General features: G+C 38.6%; 1 protein-coding gene across 4 annotated transcripts in view; it reads right to left on the bottom strand.

The window, feature by feature from the left end:
• TMEM161B (transmembrane protein 161B) overlaps positions 1-17,032 on the bottom strand; it is a 41,520-nt gene extending 24,488 nt beyond the window's left edge. For 3 of the 4 annotated variants that reach the window (XM_040089877.2, XM_040089879.2, XM_040089876.2), the window contains exons 1-4: positions 16,961-17,032; positions 9,387-9,490; positions 4,941-5,021; positions 464-561 (exon numbers count right to left, since the gene is read on the bottom strand). In XM_040089877.2, the coding sequence (XP_039945811.1) occupies positions 464-561; positions 4,941-5,021; positions 9,387-9,490; positions 16,961-16,963 (286 nt within the window). In that variant the 5' untranslated portion in view covers positions 16,964-17,032. Of the gene's footprint in view, positions 1-463; positions 562-4,526; positions 4,704-4,940; positions 5,022-9,386; positions 9,491-16,960 lie in introns of those variants that run through there. The other variant, XM_040089880.2, reaches the window with a different exon arrangement.
• Positions 17,033-17,681: the final 649 nt, after the last annotated feature.

Genomic DNA, 17,681 nt, shown 5'->3' on the forward strand with positions numbered 1-17,681 from the left:
CATTTTACCTGAATGCTTGAGATGTAAGGTTTAAAGGGCTTTGGTTCCAATGCTACAGCACATTTCCTGTTTTAGATGAGCAGAAAGTGTATGACTTGACATTTGCCAATTTTTATTTTCTTGTACAAAGATTAAACTTGTTATTTTCTTGTACAAAGTCTTTTGAATAGACTATTATGTGATTCTTTCAGTGTTGTCTCATATTGCTATGGACACTTGATAAAACAGTTGTACTTTATGCTGGATTTCACCTACTCATCCCTTTCCACAACATTGCTATTAAATTTTGCCAGTCATGGAACATGAAAAGCCCTACTACCTGCTTTCTCATTTATGATGGTTTTGCTTCTATTCATTCACTGTCTACAAAAAATATATATTTCAGCATTAATTACAAATAATTACTTGGTACAAAGACTCAGGATATTTTGGAAATAATATATTATTGTTTGCATTCTCTTACCAATAGTGTCCCTTTCTGTTACAGATTTTGTTTCCAGATGAAGATCAATATCTTTTGGAATGGTTAAGGGTTTGTTTTCAATATGACCATTATATTTTCTGTAAAATAAATAAATAAATAGATAGTACAAGCATGGGTATGACAAAATAGATTTTTTTTCAATATATAATGACATTTCAAATTTTAGAAAAATGCAGAATGCTTCCCCCCCCCCCCCCCCCCCCCCCCCCCCCCCCCCCCCCAAATACAAGTATTTTTAGGTCTCTAGCTAAAAAAACCCCTTCAAGTTTAAATCTTGGAAAACAACCAGGTATGTCAACGGCTCCCAGCTATAACTTGACAAACTCTGACATACTACTCTGGTATGGATTTAAATGGCTTCCAGACACTTCTATCTGAGCATGTATTGAGTCAAAATCCAGGGGACAGTATTTATTTCAGCTCACTGATTTTCCAGAGATACAGGGTGTTCCCAAGGTCAAAAAAATAAAAAAAACCTCCTGCATCAGTCCTTCTTGTCACAACAAGAAGGTACATCACATAAGCTGATCCTTAAAAGGTGCAACCTACTAGCCATCAAGTGAAGGCAATTTAAGATATCTTTCTAATCTAAAAAGGTGTGTGTTTAGAAAAGGCATTTTTCATCTGGAGCTCTCAAACTATACCAGTATTATGATTTTTGCTTCCCTGAAATTACTAGTAGACTTCAAATTAAAAAACCCAGCTAACTCATAAAAGAACATGAACAAAGCTAAAGAATTTGATCTGGTAGATGAGCATTACTAACTAATGTAAAACTTCCCTCTCCCACTATTAAAAAAAAAAGTCATTAAAGAAGATCAGAAGATGTTTTGTTAGATTAAAAAAATCAAACCTAAAGCTTAAAACCTCTAAAAGGTTAGAAGGAAACAATAAACTGCCACATTTTAGAAATCACTTCTGAAATTAGAAAAGGAGAGGTGGATTTTCCACAGAAAAACAAATTCTTGGGATATAAACATTAAAAAGAAATCAGATAAATCATGAATTTACTTTCAGGAATGCTTTCATCTCAGCTCCAATGTGAGAGAAAAATACAAGCAGAAAGCATTAATAATTTTTTCATGTTGTAGTAACGCTTAGTACAACTTGAAGCACAAGAATTTTAATGGACAGACTGTAGATAGGAATCTAAATCATTACTCAAAAAATTTAGCTGTGCAAAGAAGTCCCAAACACTGCCCAAGGACTAGACTACCTGCAAGCTCCTGTGTACTTCCCTGCCCCCAGCTGTACTCCCGTTTATTTTCCTACTGCCTGTATCCAGGAGTACTATCACCTTGAATGAGATGCAGATTTTTACTACTGAAGCCATTTCAGGTTGAAAAAACTTAGTGTTCCTACACTTTAATTATCCCAGGGGCTACACAATCCAAGAGGCACAGACAGATCATACCCAGGATCGCTGGATGCTTTAGTTCAAAGTAATTCACAGTAGCTATGGACCTTTTCATTAGCCTAACAATTTCATATAATACAAGCTATTCTGTAGCAGAAAACCTGTCTAATATTCCTGTACTCCTAAAGCCTACAGCATAATATGCACTGAATAAAATTGACTAAAATTTCGTAGTACAGCTGTTTCTAAGGCAAAATTTCAAGCAACCTCCCTATACCTCCTTTAATCATTTATCTTTAAATTAGTTCAGACTGAGAGTGTATTTAAGGAGCAGGTATTACACTTTGTAAGACTATGGGCTTGACAAAGCAGACTCTTTATCTTGGAATGTATTCTTTATCATGGGGAGTACCAAACAGATGCATCCTTATTTCTCCCACACTATCTGTTTCACATCTTATTGAGATGACTCACAAGATGTGCATTCCATTTTGTGCAACCTAAATCAGAAAATCCAAACCAATTCCACAGAAACAATTTCCAAATAACCATGGCCCTTCCTGAACAAGAGTCACCTCTTCCAAGGACACAGAGGTACATTTATTCATTAAAAAATAATTTACCATTAATTCAGCTGTTAAACAAGCAAAGCAAAGAAAGTGTCATTTAAGCCTCCACATTACTGCTTTAGTTTCTTTGAAGTTTTATATTCCCCTTTGATTAACATTCACCCTGGTAAAACCACCTACTACTACTATTGCAAAAGACTGGCAAGGCTGAGGAAAGGCATTAAGAGCAAAGTACAATTATTATTTGGCAGTGTAATTGTGTTTTTCAGTATAAAGCTCCTACAGGTGGATTTACAATTAGATAACTGAAGTTATTTCTCATATGAATAAATATCACTGGTTAAATGGATAATTATAAATTATTATCTTATTCACAATTATTTTGCCTCATTTTTGTCACAAAAAACTGTTAAGATAAAAAAAAGTTCTTAATTTTAAGGAAGGTTGCAAAAAAGGAAAAAATACTACTTTACAGGGAACAACTTAACCCAGAGAATGGCAGTGAATGATGCTGCATCCAGCTGGCAGCTGATCACTAATAGTGTTCCATAAGGCTCAGTATTGGGCCCTGTCCTGTTCAAGATCTTTTTAGATCATCTGTATAGGGGGATGGAGGGCACCCTCAGTAAATTTCCAAAGACTGAGTTGGATTGGAGTGTTGATCTCCTCAAGGGCAGGAAGTCTCTGCTGAGGAATCTGGACAGGCTGGACTGATCAGCTGACACCAGTGGCATGAAGTTCAACAAGACCAAGTCCCAGGTCCTATACTTGAGTCAACAACCCCATGCAGCACTACAGGATGGAGCAGAGTCACTTGAAAACTGCCCAGAAGAAGAGGATCTGGGGCTGCTGGCTGAACATAAGCCAGCATGGGCCTAGGGAGCCAAGAAGACCAAGGACATCCTGGCTTGTGTCAGACATAGTACGGGCAGCAGGACCGTGTATAGTGTACTGTAGACACTATATATACAGGTACAGTGACTGTATCCTGTACTCAGCACTGGTGAGGTCACACCTAGAATCCTGTGCTTAGTTGTGGGCCTCTCACAACCAGAAAGACATTGAGGTGCTGGAGTCAGTACAGAGAAGGGCCATAGAACTGGGTACAGGTCTAGAATACAAGTTTGATGAGGAAAGGATGAAGGAGCTGGAGGGGCTCAGCCTGGATAAAAGGAGGCTCACAAGGAACCTTCTTGTTCTCTACAACTACCTGAGGGAAGGTTGTAGCCAAGCAGGGGAAGGTCTCTTCTCAAGGTTAACTAGTGACAGGATAAAAGGACCTAGCTTCAAGCTGTGCCAGGAGAGGTTCAGAATGAACCTCAAGAGGAATTTTGTCATGGAATTGGAATGGGCTGCCCTTCCTGGGCAGTGTGTGGTGGAGTCATCATCCCTGGGGGTCTTCAAGAATGCCTGGATGTGGCCCTTGGGGCCATGTTCCAAGTGACCTGTGATCAAAGGCTGGACTAGATGATCTCAGAGGTCTTTTTCAACCTAAATGATGTAAATAAGATTGCTAACCATGCTGCTTAAGAGCTAGGAAACAGGGAAAAATTACATTACAATTAACAGATTATATAAGCAGTGCAGAGATTAATTCAAATCTTAATACTTATAAGAGTTCATACTGGGATAGAAGAAACAGAGCTAGAGCAAACCTCCTGTGTTGCCAAAAAGAAAACCAGAGTTGTTTGGTTCTAAGCAAAATCAATTTAGAAATATTTCATCAACATGGCCAGCTCCACCACCTGAAGATGTCTCAGTTTTTGACACAGCTGTACTTCTGGTATGGCAGTCCAGAACTCCATGAATACCAAAAATCTATTTCCCATTTAAGCTGAAAGACAGCTATTCCATCCCCTCAGTTGTCTTCTGACTGATTCAACAAGCCCAGCTCTTTTAGCCCCCTTGAATAAGATAGACTTTGTTTCCTGGATGATCCTAGCAGCTCTGTTAACCTGTTCACATACAAAATTAATTTTTCTTGAACACAAGTGATCAGAACTGTACACAGTAATCCAGATAAAGTTGTACATTTGTGTCTTGTCCAAGAGGATTAATATTTCCCTATCTCTTCACTAGAAACATTTCACATAATACATCCTAGGAGCCCATTTACCTTTTTCACAGCTACGTTAAGAGTGGCGGCTCATAGTAATCCTATGTTGAACTTAAATCTTTCTTCTCTTGCTTCAAGATGAAAAGCTGCAATCCTAAGATTTGTTTTCTCAGTTTTCATCTAAATGCATACATTCACTGGAAAAAACTCGTCATCAAATTAGCATTTCAGACCATTTTGTGGGTGGAAATTAATCCATTCTGCACAATTAGGGAATGTCCAATTCTGTTAAGCTGAAAAAACATGTATTGGTAAAGAACTGTGACACTTAATGCAAGCCAGGCAGTCATATGCAACTAGCAGTTTTTAACTCATGCTAAGACAAAAGTAGGGTGGCAAAGTTATTAGATGAACCATATCACGCTGAAAAAACCCCAAAAGGTGGGGGAAGACAAGCCTAAAATAAGTATTTACCTATCTTTTTTACTCTTTCCTCTTTGCTTCCCTGCAAGAATCCGCAGCTCTTCTTCAGTGGGATGTTGATACCACCGTAAGCTAAAGAAAAAGAAAATCAATACCATTATTAGCAACGTAGAGCACAGCTTTCAAAAAACCATATCACAACACAGATTTATATACTTACTAAGACACCTGTCATTTGTCACTCCTAAGCAAGGCACCTTTGTGTGTGACTACCAACCCTGCCTGAACCGAAAAACAGCTAGAGTTCAGTCCTCTTCAGCAAATAGGCATTTATACATAATCAAAAAGTTCTGCCATTTTGTCGTTCACATGAAAGCCCTTCAGTTCTCAAAACACCAACTTTTAAAGATATCATCAAATACTGCAAATACAATAATACAAGGTGGGAAAGTTCACTAGAATAATTATAACGCTACAATTGCTCATCAGAACCATATTCTAAACAACTTTAAAAAGTACATTATATCTCCTCCAAACCCAGAATTTTTCCAGAATCTGAAATAGCTGTTATCTAATAATGGTTACCAGTGTTTTTTCTTAAGCAGAGTGAATCGTAACCTGAACATCCCTTTTCTTAAACACCCCCTCAGTGATATCTTCAACTTCTACTAGAAAAATTGTTATTAAAAAACCCACTAATTTACACATAGTTGACCTACAAGTTTTTCCACTTTCACAGATCAATGCACCATTCATTGCTCATTCATTTAAAATGCAAGAAATGGCATGGAGATTCTGAAGAGGACAAACAGCGATGGTCAAGTGTCTAAGATGGTATATTTGACCTAAATCTCTAAGTATGGCAAAAACCTTAGTAGCTGAAACAAGGCCTTTTCCACATTCAAGGGAGGGTTACTGTCCAGATGCAGGAAGGATGTCACTATGATCTCCACTCTGAAATGCTGAGGCAAAGGAGACCAAGTATTAACAAGAACAGACTTGAGAAATGTGTGAGGAAGTAAAAGGCCACTAATTGTCGCCCATGGTGGCAATGCGTCAACACAGAGATGATAAAGGAATCCACAACCACCACCTCACATTAAGAAAACTGCACCAAGTAGGACCATTCAAACCCATGTTGGTGAATTAGAGATGATGTCAGACCCAATTTCAGAAAGTTAGCAAAGACAAATTTGGAAGGCATCAAAACTCAGACAATCTCAAGCCATTTGATAACACTTGATTCCCAACTCTGTTTTAGAAAGGCTTCCTTTCATCTTTGGAACACTTCAAGAGAAAAGAATGCTAGTACCAGCCAAGAGAACATCAAATCACTGCACGTTGCAAATCTCCACTGAAGGAATTCACTGCCAGTTCCAAAACTGAAAGCGGCAAATATTATGAATTTTGCATGAACACAGTTTTGGACAGGAAAAAAGGAACTGAATTTTGTATAAGTAAGAGGGAAAGTTGCTTCATTAATTTATTTTTATTATTTGTGGTCCAGTTGAGGAATCTGTAATTTGCAAACTTTGCTGCAAAAGAGACTTCAAGACTGAGACACAAGTAAACCAGAGAAACAAGCTTTTCATCCACGTCAAACTACTCTGTTGATGTTAACTTTTATCCTTCACATGACCCAAAGCAATTCTCCTGTTTTGTCATTTACCATATCACCCTGATCTGAACTTAGGATGCTAATGATGAAAGCCACCTACGTGCTAAAGAAGTTTTTCAAAATCTTTCCTGCACGCACAGTAGCTAATGCAACAGAACAAACAAAATTCTTTTCTCACTAGCTTGGCAACATAAATCAAACCACGAATTAGATCACAGTTTGCTCCCAACTACACTACAAAACAACGTTGAAAGTGATACTTAATTACAAATAATGGAATAAAGAGTTTTGGTATTTTTCAGTTGATAAATCCTACACACCATGCATTTAAAATCTCAAAACCAAGAGATTTGAACAAACATTTTCATAAAGAGCTAATAAAAAGTATTTTATATCCGTTTTAGCTTACATATGCTTAAAACTGAAATCCCACAACTGATTGCCTTGTGGCTTTGACATATCCAAGTCAGTCTAAATAGCAACAGACACACACACATGCCCTAGTTAATTTGAATAAAGGTCATTAATGAATCCACAACAAAACATCCTTTTCTCCTGTCTTCCTGACATGTCCTGAAAACATAGTAACTGAAATAGCTGAGCAACTTAAAAGCAATGCTTTGGTAGAGTATATTTTATTAGTTAAAAATAATGCAAGGCCTATGCAGATATTTAGGCTGCCAAATATTTCAACAAATCTATTTAGTTGCATCCAAGCTCTGAAAATAGCACTGATTGAAAAAGTTTGTATTTCTTAACAAATTTATGTAAATTGCTTTTCAAGAGTCAATGGTAGCTATTTATTCCATTAACAAGTAATTACCTTAAGTCTGTCTATCCTAACAATTCTTTTAGATTTTGAAAAGTCTTTGTTTCCTTTTAATGGACTTCCCATAAACACATATAGGCCTCTTTAAACAAACTGGTTACTTAATGTTTCTGTCTTGTCTGATACCATGTTTACCCTCCCTCGCATTTAGCAAGGGCTATCTACAGACATTTCATATCTTGTCTGCCAATCCTTTGGAAGCAAGACATTCAAAGTCACTTAAAAACCAGTGTTGGATACCAAAGGTTAGTTGAAGTCTACTAACGAAGGTAAGGAGGAGCAGATGGTAATTTTTCCTTAGACAGCTGGACTGATTTAGGAGTGTGCCTGTACCTGCACACTTACGTGTATAAAACCCTCTACCACCCCACCCACAAAGGTCTGTCAAACACTGCTGGCAAAAGACAGAGAGAAAGAGAAATGGGTTAAAAATAAAAGTTTATCAGGTGATCTAAGAAAATAACTGCTTTTCTTTCTGCCACTAAAATTCAGATTCTTGTTGCAGTGAATCTTCTGACTTACTTTATTTCTAGAACACTGGATTATGTCTGACTCTATACACTTCCTGTATTCAAGGAAATTATTCAGAGTGCCTGAAATTACAATGCACTAAAATAGTTACCAGATAAACAAAAGAAAACTGAAAAGCAACGACAAGTTTTTCCAGGCTACTAACATGGAAGGCAATAATAAGACTCTCACTGGCTTCAGTAAGAGCAGAATTACCTAAGCACAAGTGCTGAATTCCTGCTTGAGGTATTTATTAATCTGCAGATGTGCAAAGATAAAAAGAGAAATGGATTTGAAAAATATTTGAACAGCAAACTTCTCCCTATCACTGGTATGTGGCATGCCTTAAAACAAGGATACAGTGAGTGAAAACTTCACAAAATTAAGAACATGCGCATACTAGTGACAAATTATTTTACAAGAGCAATTAGATTTTTAATTTTTCAAATAAAAGTTTAAATCAATCTTAGACATAAAAGGTACAATATATCATTTGGATAATTGCTGATAAAAAAGACTCACAGTGACACATCTTAAAAATAATTAGTATGCAGTTTCATATTCATTACTGTCATGTTCTTTTTAGAGCACAAGAAAGGCAATCACACCCTGCCAGTATGGTTAAAAGTGAAACTTCACACAATTAGGAGTATGATTCCTGTTTGTATTATCCACCTGACAATTACTGCTTTCTGTTAAACCTAACACACATCAAAACAACATTTACAGTCACTTCTCACAGCTTGATGGGTGATGAAATCTGGAATATTAAAAAGGAACAAGTTGATAATTATGAGATGCAGACAGAAAAAAAGTCAACGGAAGGACTTGTTAATACTCCTGTGGAGTACATTTTTATATTTTAAAAGGATTTTATATTTTCAAAATTTTAACAGTTAGAAAAGACAGCACGCTACCTGCTAATGATGCAAAGTGTTCTCTTACCAAATGAAAAAACACAGTATCTATGATTCCTTTTAATATTTAACATACTGATTTATATTCAAAACAGCTGCTGTTTTTCATTGTTATTATGGATACAGCCACACAAGGAATTCTACCCTTGCAACTCATTGTGTCTGTTTGATCCATTGTTACAAGGAAGTAGTGTACTGAAATTTATACTAATCCTGTCCTTTGATGTATTAAAAAGGAATAGAATTTTTAATAAATACCTAAGCACTCTTCATATACAAGGCTAATCAACAAATTAGTAGATTATCAACAACAGAGAGACAGAAGAGAGGAAAAAAAATCCTTTTATTCTTCAGTATCTTGTATTCAATTTAGCTTTTTAATATTAAAGGATGCACCTTGTACCTTTAATATAAGAGCTGAACAACAATTTTATGACTGATACATTTAATAGCAACAAACAAATATGTTCTTTTACAGTAACACTGTCTTTTTGCCTTGAGCCCACAAATCAGGTGTAACAATGCTACGGTAATAAATTTAATAAAAGACAATTACTTTTATGTATGTTTTACTGTTACTACTCTGATGCATAACTACATTACCATATTCACACTTATCTTACCTGCCACTACAGAGAAGCCAACGAGCAAGAGAATAGTGAGGTATGATCTTCTGTATGACACTAGCCATTACCATGGTAACCACCAACTGTACACCTATCACACCCTGTAGAGAAGTAAGTTAATAACAAGTCAGTATGTGTTTTAGAAAAATGGTGAAGCATCTTTAAAAAAAGACCAATTTAATAACAGTCTGTATAAGAGGAATGATACACTGGGGAAGAATAGGGAGCGGGAGGAGAGAGAATACTGCAGCAGTTAAAAAAAAAAAAATCCCTGAAACTTAATATAATCACATACAAACTTCATCAAAGGGAAAAGGCATTCCCAGGTCACCACAGCTAATCTCTCTGAGGAGGTCTAAGATCCTCCCCCACATAATGCTGGCCTCATTACCTGTGTACAGATTTTTTTTACCTTTGTTTACCTACATGTGTGGGTTTCTATCTTCTCTGATTAGTCATTCAAGGACTCCTCTGCATAATCCTCATCCTTATTTTACCAGCTCAGTCCACCACCTTTCCCTCTTGATTTGAGGGTTATCATTTCTTTACTCTCTAAATCCCAGTCTAAATACCAGTTTGGCCAGACTACTGGAAAAGATGCTCTTGTCCCACTTGCTCAGGTTGATACTCTTCCATCATAGCAGTCCTTGCACCTCAAGAGAGAGTCCCGTGGTCATACAAGCCAAGTCCCTGCTACCAGCACCTGCTATGCAATGAGCTGTTAACCTACAACTCTTCATCAACCTTTTCCCTCCCTATCAGCAGTATAATCTTTCATCCTAAACAGTGCACTAAGGAAAGTACTATTCTTTTCTTCCTTCAAAGCTTTCTCCTTTAGTAAAATAGAATTTGTGTGAATACTGCTTTTATTAAAAAACATAGGCAGACAAAATGTTTTGGATATACATTATCATCTGTAATTTAACATGACTGCAGGAGATTGAGACTGCACAAGGTATCATTTAAGTATTTATAAACACTTACAATATGTTACCACATGTCTCATGAAAAAGTGCCAGGCAGCAATCAGAAGTAGGCGCTACTGTTTTATACTTTGAAGTAACACCTTTGGAGGGGGTCAGATACCAACAAGTTTCTTTGGTGCTTCAGTCTCTTCACCCGTAGAAATTCCCTCCTTGGAATTTCTACTGCTTCTACACTTTGGACGCATCAACTTGAGGTACCTCAAAAAAGTAAAACCTCACTTCTGTTTATGTTCTATTTCACTGATATCAGGATCAAGAGCTGTACGTATTTGAATACTCAACCTTTATTAAGGATTATGCATAGTTCTGTGCACAGATTAGTCATACCAATTCCACCAGTCGCCACCAGGGAAGTGTACTTTTAATGAAAGAAAGTGTTACTACCTGCATGCATAATATATATGCTATACTTACATTACTAAATTGCTAAGGAAGGATATAGCCTTTGGGTACAAAATAAACCATTTTAAAATCAAATGTTTAACCTGACCACCTCACACTAAGCCCTAACCACTTCCACTGAATATAAGAGAGAAACCACTGTCCCCTCATCTAGCCTCTCTACTAAGTCACTATTCTCACAATTCACTCTCTCAGGGTGAACTTACATTATTATTTCTCTAGAATAATTTTATTAGAAGCACAGCCTGATCAGGTGCCAGTATGTCACTTCATCTATCCTAGTGCTTCCTATCTGTAAGGGAAAAAAATTGCCTTAAGACAAGAGGAGGGAAAAAGATGCAAATTGAGGCAATTATTTTTATATAGGGCAGCAGGTCCACTAACACAATTCAAGAGACTACTTCCTTACTCAAGCAAAGCCCGCATGTTGCAACAGAACCCACTACAAACAATTTCTCTTAGCCACTGAATGTCTTTCTGCACCCTATCTACCCCTTTCCAGCATTTATAGCGCTCATTCTCATGAAGTTACTGCTGTGTTTGTTAAAAATAGAAATACCTACAAACCCTTCAGTGTACAAATGAAAATAACCTAGCAAGTTTTAAGCAACTTGAAAAAATAAAAAATCAAACCTAAAACCCCAATGATATCTCTAAACTTAATTTTGACTTTGTGGAGGAAATATCCTAATATCCTTCCAGTATTTTTTTTACACTTTAAGTAATTAAAAAAAAAAAAAAAAAAAGAAAGTATGTATCTATATGCCTTATAAGGGCATTTTTCTTGATTCCTGAAGTTTTGTAATCAATCACAAGCAATATGCTAATAGAGAAAAGCTGTCACAAGAAATATATAAAAAAAAATCCACTGCATTAATCTTCCTGCCAAGAACACTAGTCACAGGAACACAGTAGAAGATATAGTGAGTCAAATATCATGCTACGTGCACAGCACGACTTTTTGCAATTCTTCCTTTTTGCCTGGATGTGTTTACGCTCTACTTGTTATGTTTACTAACACAACTCCAGAAAAATCTACAACATCCCAAACTACCCCATATTGAAACACTAGAACACATCCCTCCATCCCCAAATACAGGGCTCAATTCAGGCTCTCTCTAGAGCCAGTCTTCTCCATGCTTCTGAGTCTCCACTTTAATATCAGTTTAAATTCAAAACTACTCATTTCAGAAACATAAATGAAGATCAGGCGTTGGTTTCCACCAACATCTCACATCTTCTACTTGCACATTCTAAATTAGAGGACACAGGATTTAGATTTTAATCAGAAATCTACAACTTTAAAAATCTAGAGAATGAGAAATAGAGTGGCATGTGCTTGAAGGAGAAGATGCTCCGTGGCAAAGCTGACACCACAGGGGGTTTGAGGACCTCCAGTAAACAAACCGTGAAATCCACCACCTGATCTGTGTTGAATAGCACAAAATCAGTGATCAGGTTGACTCAAAACTAAGAGAAGCAATAGTCACCTCTTAAGAGGTGAGGAACTGCTGCACAGATAATTAAATAAAATGTCTGCAGTTACAGAATAGTTTGTGAAATCGAAACCACTTCATAAGGCCTTCAACACTGATTCCATATACATCCATGTCCCTTTCATGCTTCAGCTTTGCAGCTTAACACTAGAAATCCAAGTCCACGACGCTAGAGTCTGTATTCTGCCGATCAAAGACATTTCTGTCAGTCTCTCTAATGCTGGAAAGCTTGGGGACCAAAGCTGACTATGTAAGTCAGCTTTTATGCAAAACACAGGCTGGCAAGCAAACTCCTGGTCAAAAACAAGACAGATATGGTAAAGCCATGCACCAACAACACGGTCTGATAAACTGCAGTCTGGCCATGTTTCTGCCACAGAGGAAAATCTTTGATGAGAGGTGTCTCAGAAATCTTGAGCCCTGTGTTCAGTTCCCAATCCTCCAGCAACCATGGCATTCCTACCTTTGCTTGATTAACACTGCACACTTTACATAAAAGCTTTAAATAAAACATAGCAGAGAACATACTAAGTGGTCTACAAGAATAGTTGTAGGAGTTACATTAAAGTAAAGATTGACAGATTTCTTTAAATTGGTAGGAAAAATAGGGCAGGCCAAAAAGGCAAAAGTGTTTGATTGAATAAAGTATAACCTGGACTTTGGTTTTCTTTTACACTACACACTTGGAGACAGAGTTGCTGATTAGGAGAAGGACAAAAACTAAGAATAAGCAATTAAGATAAAGTTACGATACTCTTATCTACACAGTAAGTGCACTTATAGAACACCAACAGCTATATCAAAGTAAAAAAAAAAAAAACCACCAAAAAACACCACAACAGATTTTTAAAAGTACTTCTACCTAAAGAACATTTTTCCTTTCATCATTAAATGATTTATTAAATGAACATGAGGTACAAAGATAGACAAGGTTGACTGTATTATGCAGACACCACTCCAGTCTCCTTAATTTGACCTTGCCCAAGGTTATTCCTCCTTACCTGTAGTAAAAGGGCAGGGGTTCCATCTTTTCTTCCCTTTACCATCTATCTACATATTACAAATAATTCAAATACCCAGCTTTACACAGGACTTTGAAACTGCTTTTCCTCTGACAGTAACTATCTCCCCCATTACAAGATGAGGGCCTTAAGCTGCAGCCAACTGCTGTATGCACCAGGAATGCAGTAGGGATACAACTGCATGACTGGAAAACAGCTGGTAGAATCCCATTTACATTTTCACCTTCAGAAATTGAATGCCCACTGCGTACTTTCTGAAGTGGCAAGTATTGTAAAAACAAGATTTTAACATAACTCTACTCAAGTATTCTACGGATGTTAAAACAGGGCTTAACGATATCTTCAATGGTAGCACAGAAACAGCATGCTACAGCTGTGATTTTTCAAGTAAGAAATTGAAAAGATTTAACAATAGTGGCCACCAAAATTTTTAAGAGAATAAAACAAATCCCCCTATCTCCTGCAATTTTAAAAGTGGAATGGTATTTGTTAAATCTGGAAGATAAATCAATACAACAGCTTTGAAGTGCCATTTAATAGCTGACACATTATGGCTTTTGCTGTAAATAAGACTTTTCCCCATATAAAGTTTTCTTCATATGCAAATTTTTCTCTGAATATTTATGTCCATGCTAAAGCTCCAGCTTGCAAAATCAATAGTGTTCTTCTGAAGCATAAATACAATTCAAAATTGTTTCCTAAACAGTAGAAAATATTATATAGGATGGCCAAAGAAAAGTGAGCCTGCTGTGCAACATCTTAAAGTGAATGCTTCCTGTGAAAAGGACTACTTTTCACAAAATACCTATAGTCATTATGATAATCAGCAATCTGTGTCAGTTAAAATCTTATGATTTGTAAAACCAGATATTCATACAGCAAATTTTGGAAAAGAAATCTATGCCAAGAGAACTCTTTAACAAATTCAGATTTTAACTTTTTTTTTCTGTTCTTATGACCAAGGTTTCCCCGAATTAGAATTTTCACACACCTACCACTGTTTACAACAAAATATGCATAAAGTGAAGAATATGCAAGGTGTTCAATACTACCACAACTGCTCACCCTCACAGTGTCATTTACACCCAAAGGTCACTTCTCTCTTGACCAGTATCCTTCCACAGAGCCAAAGAAGAGCCATAAACTGCTCTGTGGAAGGACTCAGATGCGCATGACTTCCTTTAAAACAAAGTGATTTGTTTGAAACCAAAATGATCCTTTAGTCGGCGAGCAGCATTTTACCTGACAGTCTTGCATCATTTTCCACTGAGGCTCTCTAAGCACAAAGATTAGAGAACTAGTGGTCATTAGGCAAATCAAATTATTGCTATAGAAATCTCACAGATGGAACAAGAGCCTTTATAAAAATGCAAATCTATCATTATTACAAAAAGGCAATACAGAAAACCTGTTGCAGTGAACACCAATTTGTATGGAATATATTATTAAATTGTAAGTAAAACTAGTTCAGAGAAATTATGTACTATACAGGGAAAAGAAGGTTATATTCCATTATTACTTTTCTAAGATTTTCAAAATCTAGTTTGCCCAATATTTCCACAAATAAGACAAGTAGGAAATACAGAAGTTCCTACTCTTTTTAGAAGACTTGCTTTTTAAAGAACAAGCTCTACCATTACAGAAATCATTACAAGTATAAAAATTGAAAAGCCTTTAATGCCCCTGCTGAACAGTCTAAAACATGGTCTCCAAAGTGTTAAGACACTTGTGCAGAGCTTAAAGCCATGGCCTAACTGGCACTGCAGCTGCACAGATGAGTCCTGACAGTCCCAGCTTGGCAGCTGTTGATATTTGTAACTTGATTACTAAGCCTCTTGGTATAAAAGAAACTGATGAATATTTCACTCTCCTGTTGCTTTGAAACTGGAAAATACAGCCTCCAAACAGCATAGACCTTTTGCCCTTGCTTACATCATGGAATCACACACAAAGATTATTTGCCCACACTACCAGCACCCAGCAAAGAAAACTGGACCTGATCCTTCAACCCCATTAAGTAAAACAAGCAAGCACTCAATTAATTTAAATAAGGACCTACACTGAAAGGAAAAACTTTTTTTGCTTGCAATTTTACAAATGTAGCTTCCAATGCTAGACCACAGCACTCGTGGGCTTCCACAAATGAGAGGAGCATCTCAAGGCTTTTTGAATAAATATTTTAATTCCTACCAGGGGGAAAAAAAATAATAAAAAAAGAAAAACAAATAGACTTCATGACAAAAAAATACAATTCCTTTCATAAGCCAGAATTTACACTATAAAAAGTACTTTAGTGGAATAACATGAATAAACTTTTAAATACAAGAACAGTTAAAAGGCAGATTTTATCAAAAATATAGTTGTAAAGTGCATTTCTTAAGACTTGGATCAATCAACAAACACTGTTGTCATAGTTAAAATGACATATTTAACACTTACAGTCATACAGTCATATGGAAAAGAAATATAATATTAATGGCACATACAAAATAGGCTTTTATACCTGCAGACCCTGTTTGTTGCATCTCAAATGTAAGTACGTTAAAAGCTGAGCCAATCAACTCCAGTATTTTAAGTGATAACTAAGACCTAAATACAAAATTCAGCATATCTCTACAGACATATATCTTTATATAATTCAATATTCATTAAATACTTAGCCTGTTCTATTGAAGCAACATATATCCAACAAGGTTATATCATTGGCAGGAATTACATGAATCTTTGTTCTCCTCCTACTATGTTACAAGGTCATTTATTGTGCATTACATTCAGCCCAATAAATTGTAGCTGTGCTGAAATACTTACGGTGAAAAGCAATTTGAGGCGGGACTTTTTTTTTCATTAGATCCCTTTCAGTCTCAAATGCTTTATGATTCTATGACAGCCACAGCACTAGCAGAGCACCCCAATCGTGAACTTGTGCCAATGAACAACAAAATAGTCTGGCAAGACTGGATATATCCAAGATCACATATGTGCTCCATTTACAGGGGATTTAAGGAGATCCAACAAAACAGTTATAGAATCAATGCTGGAAAAGAACCTAAGATCATCAAGTCCAAATGTCAACCCAGCACTGCCACTGGAATCCCTAAATGACCCAAACACATCACCGAGCACTATCGTGATTCCACTACCTCGCTGGGCAACCTATTCCAATGCCTGACCACCCGAACAGTGAATTTTCTTTTTTCTAACATCTAACTTATATTTTCAACGTCTTAGCTTGAGGCCATTTCACTACAGGCATGGTAAAACAGACCAGTCCTCACCTCACTAAAACCTGCTGTCATGTAGTTATAGAGGAGAAGAGTCCTATGCATTTATAAAAAGATAGCCTAAACCCGTTGCAGAGCACTAAGTGCTCACTCTACTAAGGGTTCACTCTACTTCCCAGTGGAAATATAGCAGAGAGTAACAATCACTGGGCAGTGGAAGCGCGTCGGTGTAATACCACGGAAGGCAGCAGACGCCGCGGTGTTCGTTCATGAGCGCCAATTACAGAGCTCGATGGTGTCACTCCGCCACCTCCCTGCCCCCGACGCCAGCTCCCAAACCCCCGAGCTGTCCCCACAGTCAGAGACCGGGGCCTGGAGCAGCTCAGCCCCGAGACAAGGGAGGCGAGCGGACCCGGCCGCCCCGCTCCTCGCTGCCCCGCTCACCATGGTGCCCGCGCCGGCCCCACCAGCCGCCGCTGCCGCCCGGCTCGGCCCCACTCCCGGCACATAAATCCGCCCGCCCGTCGCTCCGGACCAGCGCACGCCGAGGTCACGCCGGGAGCCCGCCGCCAACAAGGCCCGCCTCAGCTGTCCAACCAGCTGCCTGCGCGGGCGGAGCCCCGGAGCGCCAAAACCGCTCCGCGATGGACAGCCCCGGCCTCACGGCCCCACGCCCGCGGGCTGGCGACAAGCGTAGAGGGTAGAGGCGGCTACCGGGGCGCATGGCCCGCGGGCCCCTTGGCGACGGCCCTGTCAGGCGTTGCTGGGCCAGCCTGTCCCGGCGAGGACTCCGCCGCGACCCAAACCACGTGACGCGGGAGGTCGCCCCAAGCGCGGAATTTCCCGTCCACCCCTGACACCCGCGTGAGTCGCGGCACCGCCGGAGCACCGGGAGAGGAGCGCAGGGAGCGGGGAGCGGGCCTGACCCCGCGACGACACGAACAGAGCGCGGTGGGGGAGGGGGAGCGCGGTGGGGGAGGGGGAGCGCGGCGTGTGCATGCGCTGAGGTCACAGCGCCCAATTCCCCCGTGCCAGCGCCGCGCATGCGCAGCGCTGCGGCTGAGGGCGGAAGTGTGTCTGGGCCTGTGCCAACCATGGCCGCCGTTAGCCGTACCCGGGACTAGCTCTCCGACGAACGCGGCGGAGTCGCTTGGCCCGAAGGAAA

This window comes from Hirundo rustica, chromosome Z (assembly GCF_015227805.2).
Source record: "Hirundo rustica isolate bHirRus1 chromosome Z, bHirRus1.pri.v3, whole genome shotgun sequence".
Taxonomy (NCBI): domain Eukaryota; kingdom Metazoa; phylum Chordata; class Aves; order Passeriformes; family Hirundinidae; genus Hirundo; species Hirundo rustica.